The sequence below is a fragment of the Cherax quadricarinatus genome, chromosome 7, assembly GCF_038502225.1.
Source record: "Cherax quadricarinatus isolate ZL_2023a chromosome 7, ASM3850222v1, whole genome shotgun sequence".
In the NCBI taxonomy this organism is placed as follows: Eukaryota; Metazoa; Arthropoda; class Malacostraca; order Decapoda; family Parastacidae; genus Cherax; species Cherax quadricarinatus.
This window is the reverse complement of record NC_091298.1, coordinates 8,864,927-8,884,380: the sequence shown is the minus strand read 5'-3', so window position 1 is coordinate 8,884,380 and position 19,454 is coordinate 8,864,927. Positions and strand designations below refer to the sequence as shown.

General features: G+C 41.4%; 1 protein-coding gene across 2 annotated transcripts in view; it reads left to right on the top strand.

Annotated features, from left to right (window-relative positions):
* Positions 1-19,454, top strand: part of cysu (Curly Su) — a 125,611-nt gene that overhangs the window by 65,098 nt on the left and 41,059 nt on the right. Inside the window, exons 1-2 of one of the 2 annotated variants that reach the window (XM_053773810.2) lie at positions 16,143-16,280; positions 18,430-18,600. In XM_053773810.2, the coding sequence (XP_053629785.2) occupies positions 18,434-18,600 (167 nt within the window). In that variant the 5' untranslated portion in view covers positions 16,143-16,280; positions 18,430-18,433. Of the gene's footprint in view, positions 1-16,142; positions 16,281-18,429; positions 18,601-19,454 lie in introns of those variants that run through there. The other variant, XM_053773809.2, reaches the window with a different exon arrangement.

The window sequence follows — 19,454 nt, the reverse complement described above, 5'->3', positions numbered from 1 at the left end:
ATGATTAATTTCTCATCACATTTGTCTTTTTTCCCCTGTTATTTCTCTCCCTTTCTGTGGTTTAACCACAAATTTACGTCTTCCTCTCCTCTTTAAGTAGCGTTCGTCTCCTTGCTCCAGCATCTACCTGGCAGAGGAGGTCCCACTTCTCTGAAGTGTTAATTCTAACCCTGTCAGAAATCCTTCAAAATCTGACTTGTTACCTTATCGATGTGCGTGTTACATAATGCTTCGCACCCCTCTCATGACTAGTCATTTCCATGTGCCAGAAATGAAGATTTATCCCGGGGTCTGAGTGACCTATAAGTATGATTCATGGGTGAAGTTTACTCGTAAAAGAAGCCAGAAAGCGTGGGTGTGGTCTCAAAATATCGTTGGAGGGTGAAATGCACGCTAAAGCAATTAACTTGTGTAATTATTATGCGCAAAATGTATTTTAAGTTGGTGAGCAAGTGTAGATGATAAGGGATATTAATGTGAAAAGGCAGTTTCCACCAGCTGTGTTTAGTAGGCTAGCTATGTTCCGTGGCCTGCAAGAATTATTAATCTGCAACATATGTTCAGTATGGCTGGCTGGTGTATAAACTGTACTCTGGTGGCCTTTAAGCTTAGTTGGCATAAAATTCTCTAAAGTGACGCTTTAGAGAACTGATTATCAGATAAATATCTGTGGCTTGTTAAAATACTTAGTAATGTGGTATCAAATGTGGCTGGTCTAGCCCAGGGAACGGACAGCGAACCAGCTAGCCTATCAGGGAATGACAAGCATTAAAACAGACAACACAATTATTAACTTTCCCTTTTAATACAAAAACTGGACTTCAGTAAATGAGAGCGGAAGACAAATTAATCGCTATTGCGCGCGCGTTCCAGATGTTAACATGAACAGGTTAAAATTTCGAACTGAGTTTAACTTATATAATGTTTTATGTACCAGAGAATGCCAATAATAAGTGTGGCAGGTTGTGAGAGGGTGTACCACGTCAACCAAAATACACATTACCCAGTTACAAACAAACTAACTTTTGTAAATCCGGGAACAAAAAAAAAAAAATGGCCAAGTGACGCTCTCTCTACAGAAAACAGAATAGTACCAAATAAACTTTTTTTGCGTATATTTTTTGAACAGTTCGAAGCAAGCCTCACAATCTGAATTATAATTTTAGACCAGGCAAAGTTGTCAAAATTAGCGTAGACGAAACGGATAATCTATCCAGGGACAGGCTTATGAATTAGGTGAATTCTGATGGTAACTGGTTGGTTAATGAGAGAGCATGACCCCCCACCCCCACCCCATTCCTCATTCAGGTTTATTCATCGAGAGACAGAACGCAGCAGTCAAACTTTTATACAGATATATGTAACAATAAAACATAGTTCACTCGCAGTGTGCTGCTGCATTATTCACTAAGTCAGCTACAGTGTGCTGCTGCATTATTCACTAAGTCAGCTACAGTGTGCTGCTGCATTATTCACTATGTCAGCTACAGTGTGCTGCTGCATTATTCACTATGTCAGCTACAGTGTGCTGCTGCATTATTCACTATGTCAGCTACAGTGTGCTGCTGCATTATTCACTATGTCAGCTACAGTGTGCTGCTGCATTATTCACTACGTCAGCTACAGTGTGCTGCTGCATTATTCACTAAGTCAGCTACAGTGTGCTGCTGCATTATTCACTAAGTCAGCTACAGTGTGCTGCTGCATTATTCACTATGTCAGCTACAGTGTGCTGCTGCATTATTCACTATGTCAGCTACAGTGTGCTGCTGCATTATTCACTAAGTCAGCTACAGTGTGCTGCTGCATTATTCACTAAGTCAGCTACAGTGTGCTGCTGCATTATTCACTATGTCAGATACAGTGTGCTGCTGCATTATTCACTATGTCAGCTACAGTGTGCTGCTGCATTATTCACTATGTCAGCTACAGTGTGCTGCTGCATTATTCACTATGTCAGCTACAGTGTGCTGCTGCATTATTCACTAAGTCAGCTACAGTGTGCTGCTGCATTATTCACTAAGTCAGCTACAGTGTGCTGCTGCATTATTCACTATGTCAGCTACAGTGTGCTGCTGCATTATTCACTATGTCAGCTACAGTGTGCTGCTGCATTATTCACTATGTCAGCTACAGTGTGCTGCTGCATTATTCACTATGTCAGCTACAGTGTGCTGCTGCATTATTCACTACGTCAGCTACAGTGTGCTGCTGCATTATTCACTAAGTCAGCTACAGTGTGCTGCTGCATTATTCACTAAGTCAGCTACAGTGTGCTGCTGCATTATTCACTATGTCAGCTACAGTGTGCTGCTGCATTATTCACTATGTCAGCTACAGTGTGCTGCTGCATTATTCACTAAGTCAGCTACAGTGTGCTGCTGCATTATTCACTAAGTCAGCTACAGTGTGCTGCTGCATTATTCACTATGTCAGCTACAGTGTGCTGCTGCATTATTCACTATGTCAGCTACAGTGTGCTGCTGCATTATTCACTATGTCAGCTACAGTGTGCTGCTGCATTATTCACTATGTCAGCTACAGTGTGCTGCTGCATTATTCACTATGTCAGCTACAGTGTGCTGCTGCATTATTCACTATGTCAGCTACAGTGTGCTGCTGCATTATTCACTATGTCAGATACAGTGTGCTGCTGCATTATTCACTATGTCAGCTACAGTGTGCTGCTGCATTATTCACTATGTCAGCTACAGTGTGCTGCTGCATTATTCACTATGTCAGCTACAGTGTGCTGCTGCATTATTCACTATGTCAGCTACAGTGTGCTGCTGCATTATTCACTATGTCAGCTACAGTGTGCTGCTGCATTATTCACTATGTCAGCTACAGTGTGCTGCTGCATTATTCACTATGTCAGCTACAGTGTGCTGCTGCATTATTCACTATGTCAGCTACAGTGTGCTGCTGCATTATTCACTATGTCAGCTACAGTGTGCTGCTGCATTATTCACTATGTCAGCTACAGTGTGCTGCTGCATTATTCACTATGTCAGCTACAGTGTGCTGCTGCATTATTCACTATGTCAGCTACAGTGTGCTGCTGCATTATTCACTATGTCAGCTGCAGTGTGCTGCTGCATTATTCACTATGTCAGCTACAGTGTGCTGCTGCATTATTCACTATGTCAGCTACAGTGTGCTGCTGCATTATTCACTATGTCAGCTACAGTGTGCTGCTGCATTATTCACTATGTCAGCTGCAGTGTGCTGCTGCATTATTCACTATGTCAGCTACAGTGTGCTGCTGCATTATTCACTATGTCAGCTACAGTGTGCAACAAGTTGTTATCCCTGCCATATTACAACATAGAATTTTAGGTAAAATTTTAAAGGGTTTAATTCAAACATTAATGTTTTAGTTTTCAATCCAGGCAATAATATGTTTCAACAAGGACAGTGGCCTGGTTGTGAATTTAGGGAAGTCAGCAAAAAGCTCTCGCTTCACAAGGTGAGGGTCCGAGTTCGATTCCCGGCGAGAGCTGAAACATTGGGCGTGTTTCCTTTCACTCATCAGTAAAATGGGTACCTGGGTGTTAGTCGACTGGTCTGGGTCGAATCCCGGGACAAAATTGACCTAATTTTGCCGAAATGATCTGCATAACAAGCGACTGTCTATATAGTAATATGTCATTGATGTCAGCTAGGCCTGTATAACATGTAGAAATAAAGATATTATTATTATATATTCCCAGGAGGGGCGTCTCCCGCCGAGGTAGATTAAACCAAAACATTGCCCATCATTCCTTCAATAGTTTCTTACTAAAAGTGTACAAACATCACAGTGCTGGCAAGAAGGCTATTGAATGATTGTTTTCATTTTTTTTGTGTGGGGGGGGGGCGTCGGTCTACCTTGGTGGGAGACAGCCGATGTGGTAAAATATAAACCTGTCACATAGAGAACAATGGCCAGCGCGCTGTTACTTTTTTCCCTCTCAGTTGCCTGCCTTGAGGCCCTGGCGTCCACCAAATACTTCACTTCCCCACAAGAAAGTAACACCTGGTGTGTTTTACTCCGACTTTCACTACCACAACACGAGTTATTGACCTGTTTTAGTAACGCCATATCCGCATCTAAAATTATCGCTGTTTGAAAGTTTTAGTGAAGCAAATGTTGGGGAAAATTTTCAGTGAATTTTTAGTTGGAAGCAATAAACTACCAGAGTTGTTTTTAACCGTATCGTTATAGTTTCTTTAATAAGAGAGTTGTACGCAAGAGGTTACATAAGATGTTTACCAGACGTGGCTATGACAACAAAAATTACCGATGCGGAAGAGCTAACACCCTGCAACAACACCCTGGCAAACAACACCCTGGCAAACAACACCCTGGCAAACAACACCCTGGCAAACAACCTGGCAAACAACACCCTGGCAAAAAACACCCTGGCAAACAACACCCTGGCAAACAACACCCTGGCAAACAATACCCTGGCAAACAACACCCTGGCAAACAATACCCTGGCAAACAACACCCTGGCAAACAACACCCTGGCAAACAACACCCTGGCAAACAACACCCTGGCAAACAACACCCTGGCAAACAGCACCCTGGCAAACAACACCCTGGCAAACAACACCCTGGCAAACACCCTGGCAAACAACACCCTGGCAAACAACACCCTGGCAAACACCCTGGCAAACAACGCCCTGACAAACAACACCCTGGCAAACAACACCCTTGTAAACAACGTCCTGACAAATAACACCCTGGCAAACAACGCCCTGACAAACAACACCCTAGCAAACAACACCCTGGCAAACAACACCCTGACAAACAATGCCCTGCCAAACAACACCCTGACAAACAATACCCTAGCAAACAACACCCTGGCAAACAAAGCCCTGACAAACAACACCCTGGCAAACAACGCCCTGACAAACAACACCCTAGCAAGCAACACCCTGGCAAACAACACCCTTACAAACAATACCCTGCCAAACAACACCCTGGCAAACAACACCCTGGCAAACAACACCCTGGCAAACAACGCCCTGACAAACAACACCCTGGCAAACACCCTGGCAAACAACACCCTGACAAACAACACCCTGGCAAACAACACCCTGGCAAACAACACCCTGGAAAACAATGCCCTGACAAACAACACCCTGGCAAACAACACCCTGGCAAACAACACCCTGACAAACATCCTGGCAAACAACACCCTGGCAAACAACACCCTGGCAAACAACACCCTGGCAAACAACACCCTGGCAAACAACACCCTGACAAACATCCTGGCAAACAACACCCTGGCAAACAACACCCTGGCAAACAACCTGACAAACAGCATCCTGGCAAACAACACCCTGGCAAATAACACCCTGACAAACCATTAATTCCAACGAAGGTAAACTGAACAGTACTGCTGGTGGGGGAGCAGTCAACGGCCTCAGATAATACATCAGATCTTTAAATAATGGTATACAGTATCGACAAGTAGCTAAGTGAGACACATGTTCAAGAGTCTGCTATGTTCACTGCCACCTCGATGATGACGACACCAAATTATTTCAAGTGGTCCTATTCATTTACCCATCCAAATCTTTCACTTGCAGTTATACGGTATAGTGTTGACACTTGTTTTCGGATGATTTAATACAAGCCTTGGATAAAGGACCCCAATGGAAATAAGTCACTCTGTCTGACTTTTTGGGGTTATCCTAGGTTCTTTACACATATGCCGCTATATATGATAATCTATGTAAATATATTTGTGTATAAGGGACTCTGGTGGCCTGGTGGTTAACGCTCTCGCTTCACACGGCGAGGGCCTGGGTTCGATTCCCAGCCAGAGTAGAAACATTGGATGTGTTTCTTTCCACCTGTTGTCTATGTTCCCCATCAGTAAAATGGGTACTTGGGTGTTAGTCGACTGGTGTGGGTCGCATCCTGGGACACTGACCTAAGGAGGCCTGGTCGCAGACCGGGCCGCGGGGGCGTTGACCCCCGGAACTCTCTCCAGATAATAAACTTATTACTTACAGATCCCGTGAGTATGTACTTGCCTAGTTGTGCTCACCTGGTTTTGTTTGTAGTCGATTAACCGCTCGTAACTCCGTCTCTTATCACCGTCTTTACTGATTACTAACCTCCAGGGTCACGTCTTAACCTATTCTGGAAACTGTCTAAAATATCTGAATGTTTTGCTTCTCTTCTCTTTGTCTAGTTCGTTCCGCTTGCCACCTTCAAGCGAATCAAGTACTTCCTAATGTCTGTGTGTGAGTGCGTGAAATAAGGGGTTGGTGTAAAGGAGTCTACAAGAGGCAATATGCTTCCCTTACAAGAGAGAGGGGGGAGGGGGAGGGTACGCTCAGTTGAGAAAATTACAGTGTGTAGGACATTATAAGTCTGTCTTTCCAATTTTTATGAGAGTAAAAAAAATATAATCTCTATCAAGACTACGTTGCTTAACTCTGTTTCCCGCTCACTGGAGTGGAACATGCAGGAAACAGGAGGCTTTCAGCCTCTCCATTCATTGAGCACTTTCTTGCGACACTAAGTATAGGTGACACATTCAACAAGACAGTCGCCTACAATGGTCTAAATGCCAACATACCTCAGGCTCAGAATGAACTTGCAAATTCAAATACACATTGGAAGGAAGAGAGGCCGAGGGTAGAAAATTGGACAAATTATTCAGACAGGCTGCATGCACGCTGCCAGAAACAAACACCAATTCCTTTCAGTCAACCGACTGACAAGCCTAGATGTCTCCGACGTAACGATGCAACTAGATCGAGACAATACTCCCCCCCCCCCCAGTGGACCGGTTTATACCAACTAGGTCTCTGGTGTTCCCCTCTTCCCTCTCCCTATCGTCCACTAGAGCCCTTTTCCCTTCTTGCTGCTGTATAGTCCTTGTGGCTTAGCGCTTCTTTTTGATTATAATAATAATAATTTTCCCTTCTTGCTACCTACCTACTCCCTACTATTAAAGGAAAATTCTCGTAATTCAAGCTCCCTGCGGCACAGAACATGTCCAGTCATCTATTACCGGCTCTCCTGCTGCAGACTTTTTTTACGAGCTAATACTGTCTTGCACACCCATTACGCAACTAGACTATGAGCTCCAGACTTATTCCAAGCCTGATTTTTTTAATTCAGACTCTCTAGAGGCCTACACTCTTCTTTTCAAAAGTTTCCGTCTTTTCTATGCTGACCTTATACAAACATACAGACCTATTAATAGCCTACAGAGGTAAATTAGGTGTATTGTGTATCCTACAGAGACTTCACGGCGGGTCTGTTACTATCCACTGACTTTGGGAAAACTGACTCAAAAGGTAAAAGTTTATTGTAATACTCGTAATGTATATCTTGATTTATTTAGTTAAAAATCTTTGCGTACTCTATTACCACGTATTAATTTGAACATAAGAAACACGTACGTTAGAGGAACGAATCCCAATACCGAAGATGGAATAAATTAACCCACAAACTTATCTTAAACTGGAAACTGTAACTGGATGACGTGTCGGTCCGTCCTGGACCATTACATAGTGTACTTTAAATTTATGTAAAAAAAGTTATACATTTAGGGGATATTTAGACCATCATTGTGGAATATTCAAACAGCTTCAGGAAGAAATCCAAATATTCTTCCTTGAAGCCTTTTTATCCACTTCTCCTAGGCTATGGGTCCCACAATTTACACCAGAGGTGGACCCCATTTTATATATACATATATATATTTATATATATTTATACTATATATATCTTATATATATTTATACTATATATATCTTATATATATTTATATATATTTATACATATATTTATATATATATATATATATATATATATATATATATGCATATATATAAATATATGTATAAATATATATAAATATATATAATCAACAGCCTTAACCCGGCTGCATAGTAATGGTAATAATGTTGATAGAATTACCGTCAATATGTTAGGTAAAACAACACATGCGACTAATGCGACATTTTATTGTGGCTTGACAAATCTCCTGGAGAGCGAAACGTTACCACAATAAAATGCTGCAGTAGTTGCACATGTGTCCTCTTACCTAACATAGTAGAGGCAGACTAATTTTGCTGTTAACTGTACCTGGGTTACGAAAGCTAACAGCTGGTCATGTTGTGAGAGCCAGGGTCTCTCTTGTGCCAATTATTGCCAGGTGATGAATTAAAGAACGCCATGTGACAGTTTGCGGTTGTTGAAACTTGCGGCAGACGGTGGGATGCTCTCACAACTATAACTTCGTGTTGCATGGTGATCATGACAGATGCCAACTGGTTCTTTAACAACGGCTTAAATTACTTGTGCATAGAGCACACAGTTAAGTGTATACAAATTGCCTCAATATATTTCCCACGCTCTGCTCTGCATACCTGCTACAAACTACAGCCTTCCAGAGGAGATTAAGGATGTCTGACCCTTAGTTTGTCGCTCCCACAACAATATAATAATGATAATTACTGGTTCAGCGCTTCCTCATAATTATAATGATAGCCCGTGTATATATTACACACACACACACACACACACACACACACACACACACACACACACACACACACTATATATATATATATATATATATAACTAATAATATACAAGTTATTTAGCGTAATGAACGCCTGTAACAGTTCATGGAGTGTCTCAGAGCCTGTTGGTCGAGAGATTGCAATGAAAAAAATACCGTACAAATAATATTAAATAAAGCCTGATCGCTTGTATGTGCTTACACACATATCTTCATAGGAATACCTGAAGATATGTGTGTAAACACATACAAGCGCTGAGGTTTTATTTCCCGTTTTCACTGTGGTATTTTTACAGACAGACACAGACACCAGCGTCATGTTGGTTCAAACTCTGCATCACCTTGCTTCAGGTTTGTTCATGGCTAAAAAAAAAAAAGTGAAACGGATGGTTGTTCTGGTCCTTGCATGGGATCAATTTTTTTTATGTTAAAATACCCCTAACATAGGTGTCATCTGTTCTCTGGAAGTTACAAGACTCTGAGTGAGACAAGTGCTCACAGCTGAGGACACTGAGACAAATGCTCACAGCTGAGGACACTGAGACAAATGCTCACAGCTGAGGACACTGAGACGAGTGCTCACAGCTGAGGATACTGAGACAAATGCTCACAGCTGAGAACACTGAGACAAATGTTCACAGCTGAGGACACTGAGACAAGTGCTCACAGCTGAGGACACTGAGACAAATGTTCACAGCTGAGAACACTGAGACAAATGTTCACAGCTGAGGACACTGACACAAGTGCTCACAGCTGAGGACACTGAGACAAATGCTCACAGCTGAGGACACTGAGACAAGTGCTCCCAGCTGAGGACACTGAGACAAGTGCTCCCAGCTGAGGACACTGAGACAAGTGCTCACAGCTGAGGACACTGAGACAAATGCTCACAGCTGAGGACACTGGGACAAGTGCTCACAGCTGAGGACACTGAGACAAGTGCTCACAGCTGGGGACACTGAGACAAGTGCTCAAAGCTGAGGACACTAACACAAGTGCTCACAGCTGAGGACACTGACACAAGTGCTCACAGCAGAGGACACTGAGACAAATGCTCACAGCTGAGGACACTGAGGCAAGTGCTCACAGCTGAGGACACTGAGACAAGTGCTCACAGCTGAGGACACTGAGACGAGTGCTCACAGCTGAGGACACTGAGACAAGTGCTCACAGCTGAGGACACTGAGACGAGTGCTCACAGCTGAGGACGCTGAGACAAGTGCTCACAGCTGAAGACACTGAGACATGTGCTCACAGCTGGGGACACTGAGACAAGTGCTCACAGCTGAGGACACTGAGACGAGTGCTCACAGCTGAGGACGCTGAGACAAGTGCTCACAGCTGAAGACACTGAGACATGTGCTCACAGCTGGGGACACTGAGACAAGTGCTCACAGCTGAGGACACTGAGACAAGTGCTCACAGCTGAGGACACTGAGACAAGTGCTCACAGCTGAGGACACTGAGACAAGTGCTCACAGCTGAGGACACTGAGACAAGTGCTCACAGCTGAGGACACTGAGACAAGTGCTCACAGCTGACGACACTGAGACGAGTGCTTACAGCTGAGGACACTGAGACAAGTGCTCACAGCTGAGGACACTGAGACAAGTGCTCACAGCTGAGGACACTGAGACGAGTGCTCACAGCTGAGGACACTGAGACGAGTGCTCACAGCTGAGGACACTGAGACAAGTGCTCACAGCTGAGGACACTGAGACAAGTGCTCACAGCTGAGGACACTGAGACGAGTGCTCCCAGCTGAGGACACTGAGACAAGTGCTCACAGCTGAGGACACTGAGACGAGTGCTCACAGCTGAGGACACTGAGACGAGTGCTTACAGCTGAGGACACTGAGACAAGTGCTCACAGCTGAGGACACTGAGACAAGTGCTCACAGCTGAGGACACTGAGACAAGTGCTCACAGCTGAGGACACTGAGACGAGTGCTCACAGCTGAGGACACTGAGACGAGTGCTTACAGCTGAGGACACTGAGACAAGTGCTCACAGCTGAGGACACTGAGACAAGTGCTCATAGCTGAGGACACTGAGACAAGTGCTCACAGCTGAGGACACTGAGGCAAGTGCTCACAGCTGAGGACACTGAGACAAGTGCTCACAGCTGAGGACACTGAGACAAGTGCTTACAGCTGAGGACACTGAGACAAGTGCTCACAGCTGAGGACACTGAGACAAGTGCTTACAGCTGAGGACACTGAGACAAGTGCTTACAGCTGAGGACACTGAGACAAGTGCTCACAGCTGAGGACACTGAGACAAGTGCTCACAGCTGAGGACACTGAGACGAGTGCTCACAGCTGAGGACACTGAGACAAGTGCTCACAGCTGAGGACACTGAGACGAGTGCTCACAGCTGAGGACACTGAGACAAGTGCTCACAGCTGAGGACACTGAGACAAGTGCTCACAGCTGAGGACACTGAGACAAGTGCTCACAGCTGAGGACACTGAGACGAGTGCTCACAGCTGAGGACACTGAGACAAGTGCTCACAGCTGAGGACACTGAGACAAGTGCTCACAGCTGAGGACACTGAGACAAGTGCTCACAGCTGAGGACACTGCTACACGAAGACCTCAGTGTTGACACAGTAAGTGCTCATCACGTACATGATGACCACATTTACTGTACCATCAAATTTTTGATGAAGTTTTTTTTTTTAATCATAATAATCAGTCTCCTCTTATTTGAAATTTTATTCCTGTTTGATGAATATTAAGGATAAGTAAAACTTATGATGCTTTAAATTCAATATTCAGTAGATAACGTAGGCGCAGGATTATGTTTGGTAAGAGAACCACGACATATTACTGGTTTCTCGGAAGGTGTGAACCTCATGGTTCACCTCACAACTCTTCCTCCAACTTTTATTAAATTTACCTGACGGTAGAAAATGAACGCTCTAGGATGCTACAATACTCTCCACGCTGCCTGACGCAAGCCATCCATTTTGCTTTATTAATTATACGTTCTGTTTTATTACACCTCCAGGACTCAAGTCCGGGAAGTCGGACTTGAGTCCTGGAGGGTGAGGGACGGGTGTTGATGTTGCAATTTTTTAACTGTTGTGTAGGCGCGTCTCTGGCAAGACAGTGATGGAATGAATGATGATGAAAGTGTTTCTTCTTCTTCAGGTTATCCTGCCTTGTTGGGAAACGGCTGATGTGTTAAGAAAACAAAAACGTAAATGAAGGTTAATATAATTTAACCTAATCCAAACGAGAATAATAAATATATTTTTTTTTTTGGTTTTGGGTTAAAATACCTTTCAGTTATAAATATTTATAGGGATTATAGGGATTAGGTTAGGTTAGGTAAGTTAGTCAGGAAACTGGACAAGTCTTTCCTGTTTCGGGTCTTTAGTCATACGATGATCTGCAGCTGGAGCTCTTGGTCATCTGACCGAGGCCTTCCGCTGGCTTACCAGTCCACCCATTTAAAAATTCTGTTTATAATTACTGAATGATATATCTGCAGGAAGAAGTAAAACCCATACTAGTGATGTTTAAGACACATGTGCAACACTTGGGTATCTTTATTGTTGAAAAGTTTCGCCTACACAGTAGACTTCTTCAGTCAAATACAGAGCCAGCAGGTATAGTAGTGAGGTAAAGATAATGTAATCAGTCCCTCACCCCGCGTCCCAGCAGCGCCAGACACACTGGCTCCTCCTTACATCAAATCGTTAAATGTAAGAGACGCTTATGCAGTGTTAGGTAATTTGATTAACGAATTATTTTTGGCTTACCAAAGACTATATTAAGTCAGTGAATAAAACCTCTGTGGGGAGAGATATTTACTTTAATAAAGTTATCTAACGTTGTGCTGTCTCTTTTATAGTAAAGGACGGACATTTGCAGAATGAACTTTTATTGGGGACAACGTTGCGATCTGTTAAGATCTTTATTAAGTAGTACGTAATTCTGCGTTGACTTGTAAGTGAAGGAGAGGAAGATGTGAGTGAAGTCGCTGTAGAGTACTGCAGGTGGTATACATGTTGAGTACTGCAGGTGGTATAAATGTTGAGTACTGCAGGTGGTATAAATGTTGAGTACTGCAGGTGGTATACATGTTGAGTACTGCAGGTGGTATACATGTTAAAATGTTGTCTGGCTTCTGGATAGTATGTCTGCCCTACTCCTGTACATCTCCACTGCCATGAATGTCCAATCCTCTCCTCCAGAAGTGGCAAGTAAGTTGCAAGGACGCCACGGAGCTCCAGAGGTGGCAGATGCAGTGCCAAATTGGACACTTGGAAGGTCTCTCGTAAGTGTGGAGAATAATCAATGCACTTATCAACTCATTTGTACAAAACTTAACGAGGCAATGTGAACAAGATCAAGGAATTCTGATCAAAAAGAGATCTGAAGCCAAGGAACTTTCATGGCTGCACGAGTTGATGCTGGATCCAACCTGATTTCATACTGTTCTCAAGGCCCTGTATAACTCGTATGTATTTGGTTCCTCCCCATGAATAAAATAATGATGCCAAGGCAACACTGCATAAGTGTTCATAATCCAGTAACTGACTCAGTTTCATACAGCTCGAAGGTTACGCCATAAATTCTTCCTTTGACCACAATTACATTATACAATGGTGTTCTTGTCTGTACTAATCAATACAAATAAGTACTGAAAAATGTAGAAAAAAAGATGAGCTTCAGCATTTAGATTATTTAATTTATTTACGAAGTTAGATTAAAAGAAGTCATGATAATTTTCTTGAAGGACATAGGAAATCAGAAGATAAATACTTAAGCGGAAAAAGTTGAAAAATCACGAACGATAACGTTGATGAATCAAAGTGTAATGAACATTTGTCAGTAGAGAAGATACATTTGAAAATAAAAACAGGATTTTTTTTTATTATGTTTTGACCTCTAAAATTCTCTTTAGCAGAAAAAGATCTCACATAAAGTGTGAGACAAACATTCTCTCCTGTTTTGTCTCAGTGAATTATATCCTTCAGTAAGAAAGTGACTGTAATATGTTTAATTTTATCATTATTCGATATATTTAGAATTGTACTGGCAGAGTGTGGTACAACATGAACCACCATCTGTCACCTTAGATTATGGGGAGAGGGAAGAGTAGAGGGATACCAGGAAGGTAACTCTCATGAGGTACAATGGGAGAAAGGTTGTGGTTCGCAGGCGTACTGTGGTCTGAAGGATATAAGGAAGACGAGTCTCGTGTCCCTCGTATGGAGTCGAATAATATATATATATATATATATATATATATATATATATATATATATATATATATATATATATATATATATATATATATATATATCAATGATTAGCGGTGAATAATACTCTTCGGAGGCGTAGTTTTATTTGGAGTTCTTATACAGGCAGTGTGTCTAGGCTGCCCTGAGGGGCCCCAGGCCCAGCTGCGATAGAGACAGAAGACACTTCTTGATCGTACGCTGTCTGTTAAGTGAGTGAGAACGAGCTTTCAAAAACATCAATGAAAAGCTAATTAAATGGTGATAAATTATACATACATCAGTTTTACCATCGCGTATACAGCACCAGCATGGAACCCACAACCCATCAATACAGTGTAGAAATTCACTATGAGAATAATACGGGAGTTGAGGAAAATAACCTGAAGACATTAAAAGAACTAGAAATGTCATTTGAGGATAGAAAACAGAGGATAAAAGATAGAAATGCTATTAGAGAGGAGAGAAACTGGAACATAGGGTCTTAGCTAATGGATAGACGAAGTTGATCTATATGGGTGTCATGAAGCATTTCTTCTGCCTCAGGGAAGTAGTATGAGCTGGGTGCACAGGTGGAGCCAAGACTTTGTACACAGCTTTAACAATAGGTATGATAGGACCCACAAGGCCAGGAGGGTGCCCCAGTCATGACCATTTATGAGACATGGGCCAGGAGCTGAGACTCAAAACCACCGCAACCAGAAGAGTAAACACAAACATTCAATAGTGTACAATTTACGGTTTGCCTTCTGTACCCATGAGGTTTCTTGAAGCCTCACACGGTGAGGGGCTTTTGATCCAAGAAATTGGACCCGTGCTCCTCTTCTTGGGATCAAACCTGAAGGCCTTTCCCTCGGGTTTAGCTCTCCCCCATGAATGTAATGATAATTATAACAGTATCTGATGCTGGTTGCTTTCATATTAATGATTGCATGATAGCAGTTCAGTTATCTTTCAGATACATAATCGTGTGAATTACTTTTCTCAAGCAGGAAAATAACTTTGTAATATTCTGGAGGGAGTGAACAAGGACGCCAATTTTTTCCTTTACTTCCCCGTCTCTAAAACACAAAAATACAAAAATAAACAATATTTATTTTTTTCAAATATAAAATAAACAGTAAATCTTTTCGTCTCTCATCTAAAACACTAATAAAAATAATAATTTATTAAATAAACAGTAAATCTTATTTCCTCATTATATTCCTCAGGAAAACTAACATTAATATTTTCCCTGGTTGGTTTATTAGACATATAGCTTAAAAATCAAGTGCCGGCTGGATGACAACTGTCCACCACCAGTCATAAATACTTTAGTTCTTAAAACAGAGAATAAGATATATCCCTGTCAGTGTATAAACCCTGAATTCCTCACTAGTTAATTGGTTAAGTGAATCTGAAGCTTATCAACTACACAAAGGGTCATTAAGGTTGCAGACACAGATACAATCAGCTCCCTTGTCGGAGGTCATTGATATGAAGCTAGAGTGTCGCACAGTGTTCCACACCAGTCTGGAATACTTTAATGTATTACCTATAATAGGGGTTAAACTATCAGCATATCTACACTGATGGAGATAAATAGTATAAAATATCGACACGATGACAAAACAAACATAAATGTAGTATAATGCGATCCGTTATTGACTTTATTGATAAAGCTCATTGTGAGGGCATTATATTGCATTGATGTCTATTGTTCTATATACACACTGAGCTATACGAGTATACCTTTTGCTATATATATGTGTACACTATATTCAAATATACACATCTCGGTGTATATACCCATATCTTTGACTCCTTTAAATATTCTAAATTATATAGTTTTTGTTTTGTAGTCTAACAACGAGAAGTTTTATGCATGTTCAAATCTGCCCATTTATAAATACAAAGTTTACTTTCACTTCTTCGCGTATATTTGTATAACCTTGCTCAATAATTATTTAACATTTCCGTTGAATATATTAGATATTTATTGCCATGAATATTAGAATAACATTATTTTTTTCCTCTGGCACTGCTAGTGTCTTTAGTGCCGCTTGTGGCACCGATGGCCTGAGTTATGACAGCTGCTTACAACACCTTGTCTTCCTGTTATGAATCTCCAATTTTTTGTTGTATCAGCGTGAGAGTGACAATCCACAGAGAGCCAGGATGAGTGGTTGAGCGAGCCGAACGAGCCATGAGCCATTGTTAGTAGTTAACGCCTCATCATGTTCTGGCGGCCACAACCCAAGTGGTAATATTAAGTTAAAACAATGTTGCGTACCCACAAGGATTTCAGTACTGCTTGTTAATGAAGAAAGGATAGATGAGTCAACAAAAACTCCTGCCAGCAGTCAGCCTCACTCTTGTATTCAATGCGTGCTGTGCACTGACCTTTGGCTCACAACCGGACTTGGACTCAGTCCCGGGAGAGGGAAGACTATGGACAAGTCTGTTTACACCAGCTGCCCCTTCCTGTTCATCTAGCAGTAAATAGGTATCAAAGTGCTAGCCAACTGTTAAATTGAAATAAGATGAGGTAGAGTAAATACCTCTTATCCTGTAAATCCAATGGCGTAGGGAAAACAAGACAGACGCGGAGGCAAATGTTATATTAAGTTCACTCTTCAGTAATTTTGTGCCTCGGTGACTTTCTGGGCCATGTACGTGGCTATGTAATGGGGAAGTGGAGGTACCATCCTTTATACAAACTAACTGATACTGAGACTATTTCGTGACACTTAAATCAGACCAACCATATTTTAATAACGTAGCATATTAGGCCCGAGTTTTATAATCGTCAAGGTGTATGTATAGACAGCAGTGATTTTAGAAAAAAAAAATTAGTACAGTCGACTTACATCTTGCAATATTTTCTTTAAGGACTTGTTATTTCACTTTGTTTTTTAATGTTTTTGGTGATTAAATCTGAATTTTGGTGGTCTAATATACTAAATAAGTTTTCGTGTCTATTACGCAGTGTACTGTAGTGAATATTGTTATAAAAAACGCTCCATATATGTCATTTTCCGGGATATGTTTTGAAATTGTGTATGTATTATTCCTGGTCAGTGTGGCCAGGAGAGGAGAGTGAAGTGTGTGTATTTTTTTTTTATATTTTATTTAAAACTTACATAGTACCAAATTGTACACACAAAAAAATTGTTTTTGTCCAACATATGGACCAATGTCAAAACTTACACAATTTACAATCTCACCACAATATATACCGATCCATTGAACTAAACCCTTACACACTGGTAACACTCACACAACACCTGCAATGTGCAGGATGAGGAACCCTTGCCACCACATAATAGTGACACAACCCCCTTTTCATGTACTTAGCTTTTCCCCAATATATATATACATGATATGAAAACTCTTATAACCTAAATCATTAAGAATCATGTTATTTTAAGACAATTGTTGCACAACCATTTGGGGAATTGCATACAAACTAACGTCATAGCATTTTCTATATGCACTATTCCAACTAACTTTAATTTTATAATTTATATATAAAAAACGTACAGAATACACTATGTACACAAAATTCCAAAAGTTGTCCAAAATGTGGACCATCAACAAAATTTGCACAAAGAAATGTGTATTAGTACGAGACGAGAGGCGGCGGGGAGATGTCATGGTTAGGCGTTGGTGTAAGTAGGTGGGGGTGGGTTTTTTGGTAAATTTATACCCTAGGTTATTTTGTTTTAAGTGCTTTCATGTTTACCTGTTAGGCCCTAGTGTGCAGAGGCTTGTTTAAGTTTTGGAAAAACTATTATGGTGGTTTTTTTGCCTGCTGGTAGACAAACCGGCAGAAAGAGGGAAAGCGGGTGTCATGGAGCCTCCCTGTTTATAAATATTTATATATTTTGTTTTACTCACTAGTAGCAGTGTGCTAGTGAGATAATGTGAGTACTGGGTAAAGATGAACTGGAGTATGGTGATGTTGATTGTAGCAGAGTAGACTGTAATGGCATCATAACAACAATTCTGGCCAACAAGCATCACCCTAACACATTTAGGTTCAGCATTTTCCATGGTAATTTATATATTATATCTTGGTAAAGGTGAGTTTGTGTCCTTCCTCATGATACATTGACCATTTAAATTTATGCTTCATAATTTGTATGAAGGTACATGCTGGTTGTCGAGTGGTTTCTTTTTCTATTTTAATTAATATAACTGCCTCTAGACTAGGCGGGTCGTTTACCCTTTAGGAATCACGACTTATATTTACGTTACGCAGTCAAAAGCGTAACACTGTCCAAGCCTCGACAGTATGTTGTTAATTTTATCTACTTATATTTTTATTTTAAATTCATCCAGTGTTCCAGCAGTTTATATTAAAACAGCAATGATTTTAGTCGCTAACTTTAACCTTTTCTATTGGTTGTAAACGCTAAACCTGAAAGACTCCTAGTGGCGTCATAACAATTCTGACCAACAAGCATCACCTAAACACATTTACGGTTTTAGTATTTTCCATGATAATTATCTTAACATTAGAAATTTCGTGACTTGATATTTAAATAAATGACATTTCAACTCAAAAATAAAATGTGAAGCCATTAAACTGGTGTGTATAAAAACGACCAGAAGAAAAATTATATAATTTTCATGTTTTTTTTTCCTTCCAGAGTGATGGTTTTAACACACAATACCCTGCTGCTGGCGTGCGTGATGGCGTGCGTGTGGGCATGGGGAGACGGGCACGAGAGGAACCCGTGCGCCCTGCAAATAGTACGGGGAGGGAAGCCCCGGACCACTCTCCAACACCACCTTTTTAACAACGTGCTGAACGTGCCAACGTGAGTGCTCGTTACTAGTCTGTCTTTCTGAGCAATTAGCTACACTAGACACAGTAACGCAGGAAGGACGGGGGTCAAAGGGGTATACACAACCAAAGGGGCAGAATGTAGCGAGAAGGGGCAGTGTAGCATTAAAGACCGGTAATCAAAGGGGTATATACAACCAAGGGGCAGAGTGTAGCATGAAGGACCAAAAAAGAGAGGGGCATATACAACCAAAGGGCCCCAGTAACTCAGAAAGCAACCCAAGTTGTACACACACCCTGCTAACACAAGACTGATCAGGCACAGTAATACAAGATTTCCGGGTATCCTCGTTGCGGTCGTAGGATCTTGATCTCTTCCGATATACAATATATATATATATATATATATATATATATATATATATATATATATATATATATATATATATATATATATATGTGTGTGTATATATATGTATATATATATTATATAATTGTCTCTACAGCCACGGCAGGACTCGAACCTGCAAACTCTGTATCAGTCTACAGTACTTTACCACGGAGCCAGACCTCAGATAAGTATGGGCGCCTAGCAGGAGCTAGACGATATTTTCCCATACCCCGGGACACCAGGCTTGTTTTGAAAGTTATTTCATCTGGGGTCTGGCTCCGTGGTAAAGTACTGTGTACTTGGTACAGAGTTTGCAAGTTCGAGTCCTGCTGTGGACGTAGAAAGTTGAAAGTGAACATAGAAAAGAGTAAGGTGATGAGAGTATCAAATGATTTAGATAAAGAAAAATTGGATATCAAATTGGAGAGGAGGAGTATGGAAGAAGTGAATGTTTTCAGATACTTGGGAGTTGACGTGTCGGCGGAAGGATTTATGAA